Source organism: Temnothorax longispinosus, chromosome 9 (assembly GCF_030848805.1).
Source record: "Temnothorax longispinosus isolate EJ_2023e chromosome 9, Tlon_JGU_v1, whole genome shotgun sequence".
NCBI classification, from domain to species: Eukaryota; Metazoa; Arthropoda; class Insecta; order Hymenoptera; family Formicidae; genus Temnothorax; species Temnothorax longispinosus.
The window spans coordinates 4,362,653-4,383,264 of record NC_092366.1 but is presented as its reverse complement, the minus strand read 5'-3'; the positions used below and the strand labels follow the sequence as shown (position 1 = coordinate 4,383,264).

At 35.0% G+C, this 20,612-nt stretch overlaps 5 protein-coding genes across 7 annotated transcripts; 3 read left to right on the top strand and 2 right to left on the bottom strand.

Annotated features, from left to right (window-relative positions):
• Positions 1–452: 452 nt before the first annotated feature.
• Ankle2 (ankyrin repeat and LEM domain-containing protein 2) lies at positions 453–5,802 on the top strand. Of its 2 annotated transcripts, none has more exons than XR_011733797.1 (10): positions 453–1,213; positions 2,488–2,807; positions 3,137–3,448; positions 3,579–3,731; positions 3,846–4,075; positions 4,354–4,504; positions 4,585–4,635; positions 4,902–5,010; positions 5,131–5,259; positions 5,360–5,802. XR_011733797.1 is itself a non-coding variant. In XM_071789241.1 (10 exons), the coding sequence occupies exons 1-10, from the start codon at positions 1,039–1,041 to the stop codon at positions 5,403–5,405; spliced, it is 1,794 nt and encodes a 597-aa protein (XP_071645342.1). In that variant the 5' UTR covers positions 454–1,038; the 3' UTR covers positions 5,406–5,802. The 2 variants fall into 2 exon arrangements, 1 of the variants encoding a protein (XP_071645342.1); XM_071789241.1 differs by having other exon boundaries at positions 454–1,213; positions 4,585–4,753.
• Positions 5,803–5,862: 60 nt separating this feature from the next.
• On the bottom strand, positions 5,863–8,536 carry Clc (clathrin light chain). Of its 2 annotated transcripts, XM_071789244.1 has the most exons (7): positions 8,370–8,536; positions 7,906–8,062; positions 7,671–7,793; positions 7,496–7,582; positions 7,306–7,417; positions 6,922–6,933; positions 5,863–6,254 (listed from the first exon to the last, which is right to left on the bottom strand). In XM_071789244.1, the coding sequence occupies exons 2-7, from the start codon at positions 8,057–8,059 to the stop codon at positions 6,074–6,076; spliced, it is 669 nt and encodes a 222-aa protein (XP_071645345.1). In that variant the 5' UTR covers positions 8,060–8,062; positions 8,370–8,536; the 3' UTR covers positions 5,863–6,073. The 2 variants fall into 2 exon arrangements, with proteins under 2 accessions (XP_071645345.1, XP_071645346.1); XM_071789245.1 differs by lacking the exon at positions 6,922–6,933.
• Positions 8,537–8,685: 149 nt separating this feature from the next.
• LOC139819682 (N-acetylglucosamine-6-phosphate deacetylase) lies at positions 8,686–11,789 on the top strand. Its single transcript, XM_071789242.1, has 7 exons — positions 8,686–9,157; positions 9,465–9,739; positions 9,822–9,951; positions 10,457–10,545; positions 10,619–10,763; positions 10,847–11,023; positions 11,185–11,789. The coding sequence occupies exons 1-7, from the start codon at positions 8,947–8,949 to the stop codon at positions 11,403–11,405; spliced, it is 1,248 nt and encodes a 415-aa protein (XP_071645343.1). The 5' UTR covers positions 8,686–8,946; the 3' UTR covers positions 11,406–11,789.
• Positions 11,790–13,714: 1,925 nt separating this feature from the next.
• Positions 13,715–17,592, top strand: LOC139818753 (uncharacterized). Its single transcript, XM_071787638.1, has 4 exons — positions 13,715–13,876; positions 14,321–14,475; positions 15,323–15,396; positions 15,870–17,592. Coding segments are annotated over exons 3-4 (1,083 nt in total). The 5' UTR covers positions 13,715–13,876; positions 14,321–14,475; positions 15,323–15,395; the 3' UTR covers positions 16,952–17,592.
• Positions 17,128–20,085, bottom strand: LOC139819184 (uncharacterized). Its single transcript, XM_071788380.1, has 7 exons — positions 19,926–20,085; positions 19,688–19,789; positions 19,476–19,580; positions 18,872–18,970; positions 18,652–18,756; positions 17,994–18,253; positions 17,128–17,766 (listed from the first exon to the last, which is right to left on the bottom strand). The coding sequence occupies exons 1-7, from the start codon at positions 20,083–20,085 to the stop codon at positions 17,683–17,685; spliced, it is 915 nt and encodes a 304-aa protein (XP_071644481.1). The 3' UTR covers positions 17,128–17,682.
• Between the last annotated feature and the right edge of the window lie 527 nt (positions 20,086–20,612).

Below are 20,612 nucleotides of genomic sequence, written 5' to 3'. Positions count from 1 at the left end.
CGTCAGGATCAATTATCATCTTTTCGTAGAATGCGGGATGCTACGGATATTATAAATTCGAGCTCGTCGAACGCAGCACCCGACGAAATGAAGTTCCTGAGAAAAACGGCGCGATAATTCGACGATATTGTTCGCCAATAAGATATCTCAAGCGACCAATAGGAGCGCTCGGCTTGAATTAGATATGTATTATGCCCGATCTACAATAGCTGTAGTAAGCTGTAGTAAGCCTCAAGCCGTAAGAAATTGACCAATTACAGGCGAATGTGAGGAGAATAATCGACTGTGATTGGTCAATTCTTGCGACTCACGACTTTGCGACTCGCATTGTAGACCCAGCATTCGATTGTGATTGGTCCATTTCCTACGACCCACGACTCGCATTCGGCCTGTTCTTTTTAGGCTGAAATTGTTGCACGTGTTTTTTTTTTTTTTTTTTTTTTTTTTTTTTTTTTTTAATAAAGAGAGAGAAAGAGAAAAGATAAACTGTGCAAAAAGTTCAGTTTTAAAAAGAACAGGCCTTTTGTCTGGATTGGTACGTGAGAGATAGAACGGCCAATAGAAGTACTTGGTGATCGACATATCTAGAGTTCTTGTATTTTACACGTTCTGTTACATCTGTAAATCTCATACGTAAATCGCGGCAACTGTCCGCTCGGGAGAGATATTTCCGCCGTGTGATCTTCTTGGGTTTTCTCCCGCGCAGGAATCAAGATTGATTTCAACGAATCGACGCGGGACGAGGGACGAGGAGCCGTTCGCGAACGAGCTACCGGCGGCTACCGCGCCGTTTCGACGCTGTTTTTGCGGCAAATGTCATCCCCGGTGACCATGTGATCGGCGAACGACGTGGAAAGGCGATTTTTGGCGATCGTTTGGTATGGTTTGTGTACATATACCAAAGTTGCTATCCGTGGCTGCTATTGGTTCTGGTGCAGTTTGGTACCCTTTGGTTGCTTATACCTGGTGCTTATACCAGAGTCACGCCAAAAATTGCCTGTGGAAAGCGCCGGGGGAAGAGTGTGTCGCGTGGTGACTATGACGCCAACGTCGCGCGAGTTCGTCGTTGATTTGTTAAATGAAAATTCGGCGGAGACGGCGACCGCGATGCCCGAGGACCGCGAGAACGCGTCCGACGCGCGTCCTAACCTTCCGACCGCAACGCAGTACCATGCCGTGTACATGGAACACAGGGACCCGTCAGATGGGAAAGGTAGGCTTTAATCAAGCGTCCTTTCGCTCGTTATAATTAGAAGTAGCGTTCTCTCTCGCGCTCGAGAGTCTGCTTTCGATAACGTTAATTCAATTGAGGGGAAGGGGGGGGAGATGCAGTTGTAAAATGTTGGAACAAAGCTATTTCTTTTTCTCATCACTGTGAGTAAACATATTTAAATTTAAAACTTTTTTTTTATAATTTTGATTTTGATCGTTGATTTTTCTTTTAGCGAGTCCTTTCGATTATGATTTGTGAAGTCTTGTCTTTTTGCAACCGTGATCGCTCGTGACTTCTGATAAAATTTATAACTTTTTAAAACCGAACAATCACGTCCGTTCATCTCAGTTTCGAAAAAAAAATCAAAAGTATGAGTGTAATTATTATGAAATAATAAGAATTGCTGGGATAATTTTCAAGAGACAGAGAGATAAAGAATATGATTTTACGAGAGAACTTCAAAGGTTGCTATTTGGTGTTATCAAAAAAAATTATATAAATCTAAAGTCTTTTTGCTTATTTCAAATTAGTATTGTTTGTATGGACTTGTTTTTGTTGACATTTTATCATTTTATGTGTGTAATACATATAATTTAGTTTATATGATTTTAGTACTTTTGTATTTTTGGTACAAGTTTTTGTGTAACAAGATATCAAGATAAACTCGGAAGGAATATTGGGAATAATATCTGTATAATTTGGAAACTTTTTGACATTTGCGTGCTTTGTTTACTCTAATTCACGCAGGAATTATGTGATCTTTTTTTTTTTTAGGTATTTTGATGTATCCAAAAGTCATTTTACACAGCTCAAAATATACAGGAAACAATCTGTTTTTCAAATTTTATCATATTTTGGTTAATTTCAAATACACTTTCTCTCTTAATCTATTGGTATTGTATCTTTGGGCTGAATAATAATATAATAATATAATGCTTTTTTTCACTTTATACGTGGAAAATTGTCTGTTACTGATTAAGTTGTCAATCTTACAAGGAAATTTTATGGTAGAAGCTTGTACAATTTTGAGAATTTTGTACGACAACGTAGAACCACTCTCTGAATCTACTTTACTTCATATAGAAAATCTTCGTAGTTGTTAAAATTAAGAAGGGTTAACATGACATAAAATGATATTTGTATAAGTAATTCTCTATAAGATTAATAGCGATACCAGTAACATATTATATCAAAAAGTAAACTTGTACTATTTGTACATTATTCAACCTCCTAATTACTATTATTATTAATATTATTACGATTATCTCTTACAGAAACTCTTCACGTTTATGAAGACAAGCAGACTGCCTTAAAAGTGCATAAGACAGATAAGACTAGCCGTTTCAACAGTTTTAAGAATTATTCCGATGCTGTAGCATTCGCAAGGACTGGATCCAAACAGCCTTCTTGCAATCATCCTGTGACAGTTGCCGCGGCGCAAGAACAGTCGAGTAATTTTAAGGCACCAACCACGCAGGAACTTATAGCTTTCAAAAGATTAGTCGAGAATGGGGACTTGGAGGCTGTGGAGAATATCGTATGGAAAAATCCGAGATATCTAATCAGCAGTGGAGATACGCCTGAAATTTTGCAGGTAAATATATAATTTACAATTATATTTCTCTAAACTTTATCTCATTTGTCGTAGTATATATAATTGCAAAGAGTGTAAATATCTTTATTTACATAAGTTTAATATTTATAGAAATGATTATATGTTACGTGTGATCAGTATTTCTGCTGATTTACATGTATTATTATTATGTTAACGAAATTGTAATATAAAAAATTATACAATAATGAAATACGTATCTGCCAAATTTACATAATTTATAATTATTTATAATTTTATATTAGAATTACTGCATAATTATGCAGCAAAGGTTTTATATTTTCTTATAGAAAATTATATTATATTTTTAGATGGGCTCTCGATATAATGCTTTACATATAGCGGCGAAAAAGAACAAGCCAAAAATGTGCGAATTTATATTGAATACTGTTGGGAATCCCAAATTTATGCAGTGGCATTTTGGGGAAGAAAAATGTGAAACTTACTTAAATCCTGCGGAGATTATACGGGATTTATATTTAAATACACCGGACAAAGGACTCAACGAGACCCCGTTACACTTTGCTGTTAAATTTGGTTTTAAGGATGTTGTTCGGGTTCTTGTCTCATATTCTCAATGTAGTAAAACTTCGAAAAACAAATATGACCAGCGGCCTATAGATGTAAGGGAACAAATTCTTTATTTAATATTTTATACTTTTTATATATATATATATATATATATATAAGTATATATATATATAACAATGTAATATAATATAATATAATATATATAATATCTCACGATTTTAGTTAATATGCAGCAGAAAGTGCCAAAATGATGAAGCTCTAAAGCATGAGATACGTATGCTACTGGAAGATCAATTCTATGTACCTGTGTTAAGAACAGAAGGCAATGCATGTCCACCTGTTATCGGAGAACCATTCTCGCCGATTAATCCACTTGTAAGTATATGTGTATTAATCCACTTGAAATATATGTGTTTATATAAGCAAAATCTTGAACGAAGCGTAGATATTAGTTTTATAAAAAGTGGGATATACTTTTACTGTTTACAGAATTTGAATAGAGATCCTATGAGTCCTCGTGTAGAAGTAAAGGCGTTTGCCGGTCCAATGACTGAGAAACAAGCGAAAGAATTTCGAAAAAAGTGGAAAACACCACCACGTATGACTCCTAAAAAAGGACAGGGCGATGCACCCGGTATTATGAATAGCCCTATTATGAATAGCCCTAGTATAGCTCTGAGGCTGCAAGACACAGAAAAAGGGTTGGAACGTGTTGGAAGGTATGCAGATATTAAATCCAAAACTTATTACTGTATCCTTAGTGATAATACTAATATACTTGCCATATGTGCGTGCGTGTGTTAAATATTAAATATTCAGAAATATAAGTCGCAATTTCTACAACAATTTATTGTAGTTAATTGTTATATTATTCAATGATAGGTTATCAAACGATAAATATAGATGACTTTCTTTATAGTATCTTATTATATCTTATTTATTTAAATAATAATGAAAAATAATCCGGTTTTCTCTTTGATGTTTGACATTTTTCTAGAGATCTTGCTGAGGAATGGCAAGTGCCTTGGAAGGAATATTGGCCATTCTTAAAAGATTTCGTTGATTTTCGGAGTGACGATGGATTGAAGAAGCTCGAAAATTATTTGGAGAAAAGATTCAGAGATAACGAGCAATTATTTTACTCGACGGTATAAAAACGTATCAAATAATACGTCTTTAATGTTTACGTTAGTCAATTCTTCTAATGTTTCTATTTTTTTTTTCTTAGAGAAACCTGATTAATGACGCATATGCGCCAGCGAGTTGCGAAGATGAACCAGTAAGTTGCCAACAGACGCCAAAAGAAATGGATGCCATTAACGATATACAATACTTATGTGATAAATTATACTTGTGCTCATTAACTACCGAAATTGATAATGTTGAAGAAGATACAGGTATTGCGTGTTTAGGTCCCCTTACATCTCACAAAGGAATAAATAATATCTTCTCCCTCCTCTATGTGAAATTATGATATCCTATAATTGTTAATTACGATTTTATTATAATCAAATTAGCGTTAACTATTTATCTTTTATCTTGCAGACAGCTTACAATTTTTTACACCTCCATCCTCGCCAGAACTTATTCAAGACGATTTCGATGACGACATGCAGATTGCAGAAGAAGGAGGTCCTCAAATATTTATTGAAGGGTAAATAAATTTCTTTTATTATTTTTTTTATGCAAAGGCGAACAGTACTGATGATATATCACATACTAAAAATTTGTTAAAGCAATATTTTATATCATTATTGAATGTTAATGCTTTTAGGTCTTCACCAACAAAATTAGATTATGCTGTTTACAATGCACTTTCATCTGTGATTTGTCCCGATACGTATCCTTATATTTACCGTTGGCGACACGATATGCAGCTGGCTATAAAACGTGATCCATGCAGGTACATAATATTGTATCTTTAAACATTAAATTTGTTTTTATGAATCTATTGTTAGTAATAATGCTTTATGATGATGCATAATTCTCCTTTTTTTTTACAGATTTAACCTGAAATCCTTAAGGAAAAAACTATTTATAGATAATTAGATATATATATAACGATAAAGATAGTTATATTGTCAATCTGAGCTGCCAAACTTTGGATTAACGATTGAACTGTTTCTTATAGATTATATCCTATGACAAAGAAAAAAGTTAAGTTCCCCCGAAGCTTACTAATTAATGTTGACTTCAAAAAGTTTTAAGCTATGTTAATATCGCATAAAATGTATAAACTTTTTTGCACAATGTTGTTGGACTAGCATCTTGGATAATTTTAAATGTATTCGAGATAAGATAAGAGAGGGATATATTTTGAGACGTGTTTTTACAAGACTTGTAATTAGAGGACCTTCGTGCTCAAACTTTTGAAATCATTAGTGTGTACTTCTTTTTATTGCTCACCGTTTGTAGTTACAATAAATGCTCATTACTGGAAAATACATTCGCCGATTTCCGTGTGTCTCGTCTCCATCACATCTCACGCAAATATATATTACTCATGTACTTCATAATGTATTTATTATCAATAACTTTTATTATATATAATAATAATATTACTTATCTCTTATTTAACAGAACATTTATGAATTTTGTTAATATCGTCGCGATCACGATGTGCATTATATCTTTTTTTTTAATCATATTTTTTTTCGTTTATTTACCATAACTCATATTCTCAAAGTCTAATTGCGAGGATAACGTCTTCAATTTAATCAAGCGTTAATGGGAGTGGGCGGTGTCTGTTTTAATTGCAAAATGATCGAACGCATCCGGGAAACGTCCTTGGAAGTGCGGGACGATTTTGGATTGAATTCGCAGAGCTTGGCGATGCGCTCCCACTCGGTGCCTGGTTCAACCTCATCTGCCTCTGCGACGAATTGCTTCTCTGCGTTCCTATTCGTAAAAAAAAAATGTGTATTAAACCAATTCCAAAGCACACATTGTATATCAGTTAGTAATGTGAAAGAAATGAGGAATTAAGTGATATATATATTTCATTAATATATCATAGTCTTGAGAAAAAAGTAGAAATAAATTTGTATTGTTCTTAAATTATTATGTGACATGAACGCGTAGCTATTAGACTCGATGTCAGAGTCAATCATGGTGTTTTATAACATTCATGTTGTGCTTATGCATAAGCAAGTAGTGCTTAATTAACACGATCTATTCTTTCTTTCAGTTTATGGAAATGGTTTTTATAAAACGATTAAGAGGATTGACAATTCATCATTGATAACATTCAAAGATTAATAAATGCATTTACGCCTTTTAATTCAGTCATTTTAGGCATATTATAAACTATAAAGTAAAGACGATGTTGAGAATAATTTTATTATATGCAATGTCGTTTAGTGCAGTCTCAAGGTAACTCGTTAAGAAGCAATATCGTGATAATTGAGAGCGAAAAAAAGGAAGAGAATGAGAAAACTGCGCCTTTATATCCTCGATTCACGTTCTAAGCAAATACAATCTCGGCGTTTCCAAAGCAAATCGTGTTACAATGCATGAATTGTAATGCATGTTCTCATGCGGATAAAGATATATTTTTTTAACTTACTTGGCTGACTCCCTAAGAAGCGAAATAGAAACAACATAATTATATACATGTTAAAAACTTCAAAAGTTTATACATAGCATAATACTGGACTAATTTATTAATTGTACTTGTACATCAAATGATGTGATGAAAACTTAGTCCAATATTTATTATATCTCAACAATATTTCACATTTCCGATATATATTACTCCATCTTTTTAAATATATAAATATTGTATTATTGTTAGGTACAAGCCTTGTTAAATAAAATTCAATAGACGGTCATAAAAGATTCTAATTAGCAATCACAACTTAATGTTCAGTTTTAGCTTGTTTTTTTTTATTTTTTAAACGGGATAGAGATATACGAGAGAAGAAAGAGGATAAAAGATCAGTAAAATTACCTGTTGGTAGTCTTCGTTTTATTAATGGCTTCTGCATGATGCTTATACCATTCTTCCAACTCTTTCTTTGCAGCTTCTTTCCATTCCTCCTTCTTTTTCTCCTCTTCTGCGTCTAAAAAAAAATTTGCACCCTTATCCATACTATTCTTAACAAATGTATCACATTTCAGCGATAAAACTGACTACTTACCTTTCTCTTCAAGACGCGCCTTCTGTTCCTCCCTCCACTTTTTAATCTTTTCAGGTTCCTCCTTAACTGGCGGAGGAGGTGCTGGTTCTATATGCATAAAAATGTATAAAATAATTGATTCTTTTCAAGATGGAGATGGAGATCTCAAAATAATTATCTGAAAATGATCTCGTACCTGATGCTGCCGGTGATGCTGATGCTTCTCCAGGCTGCCCGATGGTATCTACAATTTCGAAGCTGCCTTCAGCATCGCCTCCTGGTCCAACTTTTAGATTTCCAAATTTCCCAGACAGCTCATCTACGACATATTGTCTACGTTTACGATATTTGCACACATATGATACAGATAAACAATATGTGATTACAACTTATGAAAACATTTTCTTATTTATATATCAATTCCTATTTACCTTCGTTTTGACCTGCCGCAGCTGCAGCCAGAGTTACCGCCATTGGTGTAATGTCATCTTCTAAACCAGCCAACTGATCCTGCTCCCTCGCCAGGAACTCTGCCGCTGGATCCACATCAGGTTCGTTGACAAAATTGTCACCAAATGCATCCATTGTCTGAAAAAAGATTGAAAGGATATATTCTGATATGCATATCATTTATTGAAAACAGAACGGCTCCAAACTGGTTTTTTTTTGTTGTTTAATAAATTGTTACTAAATTAGGATAATTGTAACTATGGGTCTATTTTCTATTGCTTCCAATGTGGAGTAAAAAAGATAAATTCTGAACTAGTGCAGCCAGTTCAGCAATAGAAAACAGACTCCGTACAGCTCGAAAAAAAGGAGATTGAACGTCAGTGACATTTGACATTTGAGGTTAATTAATCAAATCTGTCGCTAATCTAAATAGAATCGGTCTTACCGTTTATCTATTCGAGACGAGATGATCAGACAGAAACTTTTTTCACTTGCGGTAACTTGCTTGTGTAGATTCTCGTCCGAGAGACTACGAAATATGCGACTCTTCGCTAGCCAAGGGAAACACCTCCAACGGTCTAACCACCTCCAAGCACAGATGTCTATACGCTACTAGATACTAGATCGCTAACTTCGTCAAAAAGAGTTGAGGCTATCCGGATTTCCAGGTTCGGCCATGACACTAACCAACAAAATGGTTGCAACAGCTGTTGCGTGCGAGACGATATATTTATTGAATTTATTTGTACGGATTCGTACGTATGTACTCCATCTGTGTACCCCTTATCATGACGGCCGGTCTATTGTCAGACGTTGCGATTGTTACGAGTTGTCATACTCCAGCTCGCCAGACTCGCCTACCAATCGCCATTTTGGCCTAAATGCTCGTAAACAGCGACGTGGATACGCATTAATTGATAACTGTTGATAATGCTTTGTGTACGGCCGCAGATAAGACATAAGACTCTTATTTATAAAATTACGTTGACTCGGGGTCATTTCTCGTCACGCGATCGTCGAGCATGTTGCGAAACAACAGCAGTGTTCTCAAGCAATTCTGCAATTGCAAAATCTTGCGCGACAGTAGGATTCAGACGGAGGACCTATGGGTGCGAGACGGAAAGATCGTGAATCCGGAGAAGATCTTCTACGACGAGAAAATCAAGCCAGATGTTAGGATAGACTGTAGGGGAGCTTTGATCTCACCGGGGTATATAGACGTACAGATCAATGGTATTTAATCAAGTACATACATCCTTGACATTTCACTCTTTTCTTATTTTTCTTACTTTTTGCCAAGTGGAAAATTAATAATTTATATATCATAAATTGGAGTTGGATGCAATCTTAGAGTTTGATCCAAGATACAGATTATAAAACAACAGAGAATTATAGGTACAACAATATTTTATTAATGCAAAAAACCTCGTGAATTGTTAAAATTAATATTATAGATTTTTCAAAATTTAATAAGAAACTTATAATTTTATGCTTTTGTAAGTAAATGAATGATTTAATATTTAATATTTTTATTTGCCAGGAGGATTTGGCATAGATTTCTCATGCAATGTCGACGATGTGGAAGGTGGCATTGCTAAAGTAGCAAAAGGATTGCTAGAACATGGAGTAACGTCCTTTTGCCCTACATTGGTTACATCACCCACCGAGGTGTATCACAAAATCTTACCGAGGATAAAGAAACGAAATGGAGGTAGCCACGGTGCTGGTGTACTGGGCGTTCATGTAGAAGGACCATTTATTAGCCCAGTCAAGAAAGGTGCCCATCCTGAACATTGTATCAGAAAATTTGATCAGGTAATAATTTATCTGTTCTGAGTAAATTTACAGAATTTTTCAATGTATTGCTTAACTTACATATATAGGGATTTCCTAATAGGGATTTAAATCGGTCACTGATATGTATGGCGATCTAGACAATGTGTGTATGTTCACATTAGCACCTGAGATTCCAAATGCTACATCTGTTATTGAAGAGTTATGTAGAAGAAATATCAAAGTGTCTCTTGGTAAGCTAAAGCTTTAGCCTGGGTCTACAATAGGTGTAGTAACCCTTTTGTTCTAAGCTCTGAGTTATGACATTAATATGCTTTAAACTTTAAACTTTACAGCTGTGATCTGGCCAGCTCGCTTAAAGCTTAGGGATTACGACTTAAGACAGCATCAAAAACGTTTTTTTTTTTTTTAATTAAAAAAGTCAGTTTAGAGCTTGGAGCAAAAGCTTAATATCTCAATGATGATACACTAAGGGCCGGTTGTTCCAACCTGTTGGTAAGCTAACCAATAGTTAAATCAATGCCTATCTTTGTCTATGTAAAGGATAAACAGGGACATATATGATCTAACTATTAGTTAGCTTACCAACAGGTTGGAACAACCGGCCCTTATTATGCTATATTAAATGTAAAGATGTCTTGTTTTGGAATTTTATATTTTAATTCTTATATATCGCGTATATTGAATCTTGCAGATTTAAACATTTCTTTTCAACTCAATTTACATGATATATTTCAGGACATTCTGTAGCAAATTTAAATGAAGGAGAAAAAGCAGTTATACATGGAGCGTCCTTTATCACTCATCTATTTAATGCCATGTTGCCTGTGAGTTGTGAAATACATTAGAGATTTATAGTCGACTTATATATTTCACATATAGCATTTTTTTAAATTATAGTTCCATCATAGAGATCCAGGATTGGTTGGTCTCTTAACGTCCGACCAAATCCCACCTGGAAGAATCATTCATTTTGGCATAATCGCCGACGGGATTCATACTCATCCTGCGGCGTTACGGATCGCTCATAGAACGCATCCCGAAGGTTCGCAGTTTATGTACCTATATTTATCTCTCATGATATGTTGTTACAATTTTAATAAAATTAAAATGTAAATGCTTACACAGGTCTTGTGCTTGTAACTGATGCGATATCAGCGTTGGGTCTGGAGGAGGGAATCCATCAACTGGGTCAGTTTAAAATAGAGATACGTAAAGGATGCGCATATATCGCCGAAACAAATACTCTGTGTGGTAGCATGGCGGAGCTTTCCGAATGTGTAAGACACCTTAAAGAAGCTACAGGTAAATTATATTATAATAATAAAATAATCGTGAAATATTTTATTTATTTGTTGATTGCATTATGTAGCATACTTATATTTAATTTTTGCATCATATCTCTATTCAGTGTATAACACTTAATGAGAATTATATTTGTATAACACTTAATGATGTAATCGCAGGTTGCACAGTAGTCGAGGCGTTAGAAGCGGCGACTTTACATCCTGCGAGAACCCTCGGTATCGATTCCTATAAAGGCGTCCTGAATTTCGGGGCCGATGCTGATTTTATATTACTTGATGAGAAACTCGAGTTATTGTCAACATGGATTTCGGGAGAATGTGTTTATGAGAAGAATATTGGCAGTATAAAACAATTTGATGCGTACATCTACGTAGTATGAATTCGAATCGATTATCGTATAAAGCACACAACTGAGTATTTTATGACTGGGCACTGTATGGAATGATAGTGACAGACCCATGAGACATACTACTGTTACTGTTATAATAAAAAGCCTTAAACTTGTTCCAGAGAACAAGTTATGCAATAGCTTTTGTACGTTGTACTGAAATTTTTGTACATTTGTACTTGTAGTTTTTTACTTGAATAAATACTTATCATTTTATATAAAAGAAATATGAAATTGTTATGCGAATATATATAAAATTTAGAAATAATTATATTCCTTGATTTTTCAACGAATAATGATTTATATGAAACATATATTTGTAAAGATCACCTGCAATATTGTGCCATATATGTATATGCAAAAAGTATTTTACTAGATAATAAATATTTTTATGTATATCTTTTTTATTGAATTGTATATATATATATATATATATATATATATATTATATATATATATATAACAATAAATTTATGTTCTTTTTGTTTAAAAGCTTTCTTGTTCTTTCCCATCTCTAATTTTCCAATTTTGGATATTGTAACAACAGTGTATATCACATTATGAAAATCATTAAGTAAAATTTAATAATGGTTTTACAAGGAAGATATATTTATATAAAATTAATGATTGCGGTGTTGTCGCGCTATATTAAATGATTGATCTTAAAATCATATTTATATACTTAAAAATTGTTGTATTGTGAAATGAAATTGTTGTACATGAAGCTTCTTTACATATTAGTTGAAATGCGGAGAATTAAATGTCATGCAGTATTAGATTTTATAAATAATATCGAAATTTCCAAAGTAATTATTTTTATTTCACTTAGCTTCGTTTTTGTTTCATAAAAATTCTAAAGAGAAATTGAGAGACTTACAAAAAAAGCCATCAACGCTATACTTATCTGCATGTTTTTCTTTAGACTTGATTAATGAAATCACACCGCAGTTATTGTAATATTCTTAACATTAATTAAAGATAGAGAAAGATTCTCTTTTTCTACGTTTCTGTGTGTATCTATAGTTTTATTTTTAAAAAGCAAAGCATTGATTAATTATTTAGACTAACATGGAGAAATTGTAAAAATTATTTATATTCTACAGAACTTATGCATTTTTCTTCCAAGGAAGAAAATAAATAAAAATAAACGATATTTTGCATCTACCTAAAGTTTAAAAAAAGTTTCTACGAACTACGCAGAGGATAAAGTTTCTCAGACCGCAGTGAACGCCTTGTGCGTACTTGGATCTTTTTAACGTTATCATGACCCTTCTAATCTTTTTTCACAGAAAGTTCTAAGATTTATTTCTTCGCTAAAAAATAAAAAAAAGAAGGATCTTTCCGGCGGAAAGAAATCGACGGGGATAGCGGGGAAGAAAGTTCATGTCTCTTCATTTTCTTCGCGGATGCTTTATATTTAAATCTTGGCGCAACTTCGCTAATTTCTCCCGATCGTCATTCAATACCCAGGTAGCAATTAATGTCTAAAAGACATCATAAAGACATCTTTAAGATTTCTGGCATCTTAAAAACATCTTTATGATGTCTTTTAGACATTAATGCTACCTGGGTAGTAGCTTTTGTTTACTCGGTCTTGTATTCGATATCCTACCCGATTTCCCAGGAGCATCCGCTCTCTAAAAACCACCGCGCGTGAAAAGAACGGATCGAAAACTTTTCCAACGAATCGTAAGTAGATCCCCTCTTGTGCAGACGGCATTGAAAACTCCTAAGCTGATTATACAGGGAGACTCGTCGCTACCAAAAAATACTTTAATGGCGGATACTTCGGTGAATTTGAAATAAATGTTTCTTTATCAAGATTTTTCATGAAAAATTTAATCGCGAGGAGATATCTCTCTTGATATAATAAGTAAAATTACTCGGCGTGTTAAATTATGATAGATTAATTCTAAATTTAAATTTTAAGATTCGTCTTTCTCTTGTAATTGGAAAGTGAGAATTATATATTTGTTATAATTGTTATCATTTTTCTCTTTCAAAATTTTACATCTGAAAAGGAGTAAAATTGTATAATTTTATAATAAATCACAGGAACATAATGAGTCCTTTCATTTTTCGCGGCGGTTTAATTTCATTTTCTTGATTTATTAAAATCACAAGGAAAAAATTCTTGATTTATTAAAATTGCATAATTTAATTCCTTTCGAAACGCAAAAATTTTGCAGAAAGTAATGTAGGAGATGAATGTATGCGTGCATGTACGTGTGTGGTATGTGTGTGAGTGGAAAACCGATAGCATGTATATCGCGAGCGGCGCCGGCGAATCGGCGGTTGCAAGAGTGAAGAGAAGATACGCCGGTCTTTTGTTCGATCGTGTTATGTCTTCGAGAGAGCGAAGCGTCTGCGAAGCCGACTGCGCGCTATAATAATTAATAAGTTAATAGTGTAGTGCGAGTCACAGACCACAGTTAGTTGATGACAGAGGATTGCCAGAAAAGGTATATCATACCTAAAATAAATTAGGTATATTACAATTATTCCTGCGAGAGTGTATTTTTCTTTTATAGCCAGTCTACAATGAGTCGTTAGTCGTTAGTCAGATGTCGGAAGAAATAGTTATAAGCGTATCGTAAGGCAATCGGAGGCTTGTAATCGGTGATCGTAAGAGATGGCATTTGGCCAATCGCTTATGTGTGTGTGTGATTACCGATTACAGACTTCCAATCGCCTTATGACACGTTTATGACTTTTTTCCGACTCTCTTCCGACATCTGACTAACGACTAACGACTCATTGTAGACTGGCCATTACAGTAATAATAATAATAAAAAATTAATGTACATAGATTAATGTGCGCAGATAGTCGAGTTATCGTTATCGCAATCAATTTTTAGGAGTGTTCCACATTTATTTTACTGTATGTTGAACTGTATTTTTTGTAGTGAATCAAGAAATCGGTATTACATCACACGGCCGCGGCCGTTGCATATTTGTTTTTTCTGCGTACTGTTGCGCGCACTTGCACTTGGTCGACGTCGACGTCCTATCACTCGCTCACTGAGACTGTGAACTGTGACTCGAGCGGGCAGGTAGCTCTGTGAGTATTATTTCTCGAAACGCAATCGCGACAAGTTACGATTTCAAATGCTATTAACCTGCGCGATTAACTAATTTCCGCGATTATCGAGATAACTTCATCGTGAGCACATCGAGGTTACGACTTTAAAGCGTCGCGCGTCGTCTACAATGGCAGCAGGAGATGCAGTAAGACGACATAGGCTGCGGTCCACTTGACGCTACAAATGCTTCGAAGCATTCCTCTTCTCTTTTCTTTCAATGAAGAAAGAAGGAGAAGAAGAACGCTCTAAAGCATTTGTAGCGTCAAGTGCCATTAGCAGTATGCTATATTGATCAACCACAGTCGGCACAGTCGACACATTATTCTTGAATTGTAAAAATCCCATTAGTTAATAACTTACTGCTTACGTCTTACTGCATACTCTTGCGGCTATTGTAGACGAGCCATACATTGCATCTTGAAACAGATATTTTATTCAATTTATTCATCTGTTTGCTGTTTTTGAATTGAAAAATATATGGATAAATAATTAGTGAACTATATACTATACTGGAATGTGAACTCCTATGCTAGCGCCCGCGGGCCACGAGAAGAAAAAGACAGAATGGTTGCTTTCCGACTCTGTCTGTTTGTTTAGTATATGTATAGTTCACTAGGAATAATACATCCGAATTGTCGATTTAAGTGGCTTAAATGACCGCGGTGCGAGATATCAACGTATATATCAATTCACTAATAATAAATAATCGCGTGCTGTTAATTGAAAGTACCGTTCAAAGTGCGATTGTTTTATATTTCAATGATTAATGCGGTTGCAATTGTAATTAAAAGAAAAATTTATTTTGCAAATTTTGCTACAACAAAGGAGTCTGGGAAAAGGAGAAGGAGGAAATATTAGAAGAATCGGACGACGCAACCACAGAGACAATCAAGAAATAAGTAATTTATTTATTATTTTATTTATCACGTACGAATTAAATAATCACTAATAATTATTTTATACACGCAATATTATTTATTGAAATATTCATTATGTTTAATTATGCACGCGTATTACAATTTGAATATGTTTATGTAATATGTCAATGTAATTCATATTTGAACTTCGTATATGAGTCAAATTTTTTTTATTTTAATTTAAAGATTAATGGATCTAATAAAGTGAAACTAATAAATAGATGTATTACTTTAAAATGTGAGCTAAAGGATACCAGTATTAATATATGTATATTTAATCTTAGATTAAGCGTAATAGCTTATTGTGCATTCGCATTCTCATATAAAGCTAAAATGAAATTCATTATATTGACGCATTATTTATTACGATCCCCGAAAGCAAATGATTAATCCTTATCAATAATAGTTTAATTAGGGAGGTCTCTATACTTTTCGTGTCTTTACATTTTTTTAAGTGTCCGATCATCCGGAATCTTCCAACATCACTATGAAGTATGCGCCGATTCAACGCGAGATCCGCTTGCCACAGCCACAACATCCCACAACAGAGACAGTCTCATACATCGAACCTCCGCACGTTATACTCTGTTCTGACGAAAACATTACTCCTGAAGAGATGATAGTGACAGCCATTTGTTGGACACTAGGAACACGACCAACAAAGGTGGCCGTGCGCCAGGTGCACATGACACCTGAGCTAGCAAAAGCACTAGAAATGGCTACTAATATGATCCACTTTGATCAGATCCTAGTCTTTCTTGGCATGGCAGGACTAATGACTATCGTCAAAAAGATCAGATCTTGCTTCAATCCAAGTCATGAATATCTCATTAATAGATGGCAAGCTGTTTGTAATGCAAACAAAATAGAAAACATTTTTAAATCGGGTGTTGTTTTGCAAAAACGATACCTGACCTTTATTAGAACATTAGAAATTTGGCAGGTTTGGATTGAATCGAGACCTGCACTCTCCAGAAGCCTCCTTGTTGCCGCCCTGGACTTTCCGGAAGGATTTCCTATGCTTGTGAAAACTGCGATGGCTGAAGTAAAAATAAAGATTAAATATTTCGGCATGGAGAGGATAATAAAGATGGATGCCTTTGTGTCTGTAAAAAATGTAAATGTAAATAAAGCCATCTTCCTCTCGGATATCGCACAACAAGCTGCTGATCTCAGAAGAGCTATGGATGAGTTACGCACAAGATATGGAGATCGTTTCCCATATTTGGAAATTTACAGGCTCGAAGGAAGAGATCGCCTTAATTTTAGGAAATACCCAGACCTTTTCTATGCGGTTTTTGCGACCGAAGTTGCAAAAAAAAAGACAATCCCTGATAGCGTAAGGGATATTTTAATGGATTTGCAGACTCGGACCGCGAAATATATCATAGATGATGAACTAAAGAAAACGTTGAAATCCGAGATGCTTGATGAGGTAACTACTGAAAATCTCCGTTTCCTTAATATTGATCCGCGTCTCTTCTGTCAGCGTCGAGAAGAAAATGGAAATTTAATATCTTATTGTACGATAATATAGCAACTAATTGCGAGATATATCAGTTGCTTGAAATTTATAGGACAATCTCATAAGTATGAATAATAAAAATAACAGAAAATGTATCAGCCAGAGCGATTATTTATTTTTGTACAAGTTCGATGGAAAGTAATAAGAGTAAGAAAATGAGTAAAATAGAACCATAACAAGTAAAGTAGTAATATTTTTAATACATCATACTTTTATTTAAACTTTTTCATGGCGTTTTTATTTCATGGACGATGAAAATCGAAATAAGATATTTATGTATTCTATATATGTTTATGTCAAATGAGAAAATAAATTAGTATCTATCATTTTACATTAAACGCTTCATTAAGAAAAAACGATTGTTTACAGTGATATTTTAATGTATTTAAGGCTGCGGTCCGATTCACGCTCACATCATTGTAAGCATCATTCTGTTTTTCGTTGCACATCGAATATCAAACGAAGATAGAGCGATACTTTCAGCGCTGTGAGCGTGAATCGGATCGCAGCCTAAATTTCCTTGCATTATATAGCATAACAGTTCTGCCTAAGCATTAATATATATTTCTTTATTCTGTCGATGTATTTTTTCTACGGAATTAGTAATAATAAAGCGAAGAAACAAAAAAAGAAAAGAAAAAATAAAACTTGCCTATCTCTAAGATTCGTTAATTGATCGTGTCACGGTAATGGAAAAAAATGCGTCTTAGTCGATAAATTGCCAGTTGTCACTAATTGATGAATTAATAAACTGCGTCCTTTAAATTACAAATGTACGGTGAATGCCTGATGCCAAATGTATGCGCCGGGGGAATGTCGAGAAACACCTGAAATACAATAGTGATTACATCAATTAATTATATTAATTGTCATTGTATTACGTTATATACTATTGAATATCGTTATATCTTTGAATTCAAACAATGTGTTACTAGAACTATACTCTATGTATTATGTATGCTTTATATTATATCTATAATATATCTATTATATTTTACGTATATTCTATTTTTTTTATACATTTCGAAATTTGTTTTTACTTTGTTTTACATACCTTTTCTGGGCAGTGTGCTCCTGGTCCTGGGATCTGCGAGTGATCGTCTGGTATCGGAAAACGCGCGCTTATGCTGTACGCTGGGCTCTTCGCTCTGGTCGTGTCCGGTTTAATTGTCTCGTATGCGCCCGGCCCGGGCACGAGGACACGATCGTCCGTAAAGATCTTTTGCCTACTGGATATAGAATAGGCGGGTGCCGCTTTTTTGTTACCCTCCTTAGTTCCGCCGAGAGCAGAAGGGATGTTATAGATATTGGGCGCTGAAATATGATCAATCTATTTTCTCAGAATTTAACATATATTGTTGTTTATTACATTATTTCATACGTAATCTTATCTTATTCACCATTTACGTCGTATTCTTTCTTTTTTTCTCGCATTTTTTTTTGTAATATTGTTTGTAGGATATCTTCATGTAAAATTACATCTCTGACGAAGGTTTGCATCTTATTAAATATTTCACCAAGTGTAAGGTGTGCGAATAAATGATCAAGGAAGCGATACAAAATGACTAAATACAGCGAACTACTGTGTGAAGAACTAATCTTTGCAATTCTGCATTCTATGCATGTTAATGCACGCGAATAAAATTGCTGCTACGTAACATACTTTAACATGCAATATCATATTTATCGTAGATCGAATTGATTATATTTACCTGGAATGTTGTTTGGTCTGCTCGCGGGTGGTCTGAGACCGAAAGTAAATTGCAAAGCTTTCTCCAACAAAAGCATTGCCTTTTCTGGGCTGTACTCGCCAGGACCTAGAATATTGATCGAAAGATAAAATAAATTATAGATTAATAAATTATAAGAATATATTTCAAGTTAGTATATTAATGCAAGAAAGTAATTAGGAATGATAATAATAGAACCCACCTGGTACAGTGTTCCTCTCGTACATCTCGGTTTTAACGCCGAAACTATATTGCGGCGACTTAGACATGTTTATTTTCTCGGGACAGTACGTACCGGGAGCTGCAAAATGAATTGTAAAATGCTTCTGTATATTCTCGAATAGTATTAATTCCGGTTATTACACTTATTCCGTGCATAAGACTACTAGGCACCATACTAGTACTGTGACATATATTTAAAGGACAAAAACGACATATAATAATCACACATTTATTATACACATATTTATACACATATATCTATAACACATGTTTATTACAACAATCCCGCGTAAAATAAATCGAATTAAAATGTTAAAAAGTCGAAGCACAGCGACAAAATCCTAGTTTTCGGTATCTATCTCATTTTTTCTACTTTCTTACAGGCATTAATCTTAACAGTATTACGTACAGTTGTTTCTTCCGCAAACGGTTAGTGGGACAAGGTCGAAGAAGCATTTTAATATGACATGCCTACTTTAGATTCGCATCACAGCAATAATTCATGTATAAGACTTCACGATAAACCCCAAGTCAGAAACAATGTAACATTAACATTTCCATTAATTTCCTCCTTCACCAATTACCTGGTGTGTCGCTAGGCTTATATAAGCAGGGTTTTCTATTACCGAAACTAAAATAAGGTTTATGTTCCAAATGTTGAGCTTTTTCTGGATTGTAGCTATCAGGGCCTACCGAAGCAATCAGAAATTAATATTTTTCGTACCAATTATTACATTCTCATTCATATTACATTTTATTAGATCCATTAGTTTTTTTTGTTAACTCACACCATTACCTGGTGTATCGCGGGACTTGTGAAGGGGTTTTCTATCACCGAAACTGAAATATGGTTTATGCTCCAGATTTAGAGCTTTCTCTGGAGTGTAATCGGCTGGGCCTATCAAAAGCAATCAGAAAATCATATCGTTTAATTATCGTCTTTTCCATGTCTTTTACGCGCATTAGCCCGCTTAGAAAACGCGAATCGTTAAAGATCCAATGTTAATCCACACCGAGTTAATCCACACCATTACCTGGTGTCTCTCTAGGTTTATCCAAAGATTTCCTATCACCAAAACTGTAATAAGGTTTATGTTCCAGATTTAGAGCTTTCTCTGGTTTGTAATCAGCTGGGCCTATAGGCGAGACAACCCCAAACCTACCTCCCACCAATGGCCCAAAATCATAACACATCTCCCACACGTCCCTCCAGAAGTACCCACACCCCCATCTGCATCACTATACACCAACTCCTCCTCCCAACCGTCTATTCCCAACCATCCACCAAGCCACAGCCATTGAATTCCAAAACTCACACATAATTCTCCCTAAACTATAACGCCTCCACCCCCCTTTACACTTCTCCTCAACCCCCCCCCACCCAAACGCCTTAACTCTCACCAACTACCATGCTTCCCTTGCTATGCCCTTTCTCCCTCAACCCCAACCCCCCCCCCCCCCCCCCCCCCCCCCCCCCCCCCCCCCCCCCCTCCCCCCCCCCCCCCCCCCCCCCCAACCCCCCGACAGAGTAGAGAAAAATTGTGGTTATCCGCAGGCGCAACGGCGTCACAGAAACAATAGACGCGGATATAGTGCAATCGTTACATAAATTCTATTATCTCCAATGGCACTATTTGTCACGTTCGATCGACCAGGACCATCTCTACTTCGATACACACGCGGTCCCTCATGCAAAACGCCCTTTTTTTAATTACAAAATA

Excerpts from the sequence above, each read along its gene's own strand:
- LOC139819184 (XM_071788380.1), bottom strand. The coding sequence starts at position 20,085 with ATGTGTTATGATTTTGGGCCATTGGTGGGAGGTAGGTTTGGGGTTGTC. Across the intron at positions 18,757-18,871 it reads CGAGAGGAACACTGTACCAG|GTCCTGGCGAGTACAGCCCA; the intron begins GTGGGTTCTATT and ends TCAATATTCTAG. Across the intron at positions 18,254-18,651 it reads CAGACCAAACAACATTCCAG|CGCCCAATATCTATAACATC; the intron begins GTAAATATAATC and ends ATCATATTTCAG.
- LOC139819682 (XM_071789242.1), top strand. The coding sequence starts at position 8,947 with ATGTTGCGAAACAACAGCAGTGTTCTCAAGCAATTCTGCAATTGCAAA. Across the intron at positions 9,740-9,821 it reads GTATCAGAAAATTTGATCAG|GGATTTAAATCGGTCACTGA; the intron begins GTAATAATTTAT and ends ATTTCCTAATAG. Across the intron at positions 9,952-10,456 it reads AAATATCAAAGTGTCTCTTG|GACATTCTGTAGCAAATTTA; the intron begins GTAAGCTAAAGC and ends GATATATTTCAG.
- Ankle2 (XM_071789241.1), top strand. The coding sequence starts at position 1,039 with ATGACGCCAACGTCGCGCGAGTTCGTCGTTGATTTGTTAAATGAAAAT. Across the intron at positions 4,076-4,353 it reads GGGTTGGAACGTGTTGGAAG|AGATCTTGCTGAGGAATGGC; the intron begins GTATGCAGATAT and ends ACATTTTTCTAG. Across the intron at positions 5,011-5,130 it reads CCTCAAATATTTATTGAAGG|GTCTTCACCAACAAAATTAG; the intron begins GTAAATAAATTT and ends TAATGCTTTTAG.
- Clc (XM_071789244.1), bottom strand. The coding sequence starts at position 8,059 with ATGGATGCATTTGGTGACAATTTTGTCAACGAACCTGATGTGGATCCA. Across the intron at positions 7,583-7,670 it reads AGCATCACCGGCAGCATCAG|AACCAGCACCTCCTCCGCCA; the intron begins GTACGAGATCAT and ends TTATGCATATAG. Across the intron at positions 7,418-7,495 it reads GGCGCGTCTTGAAGAGAAAG|ACGCAGAAGAGGAGAAAAAG; the intron begins GTAAGTAGTCAG and ends ATTTTTTTTTAG.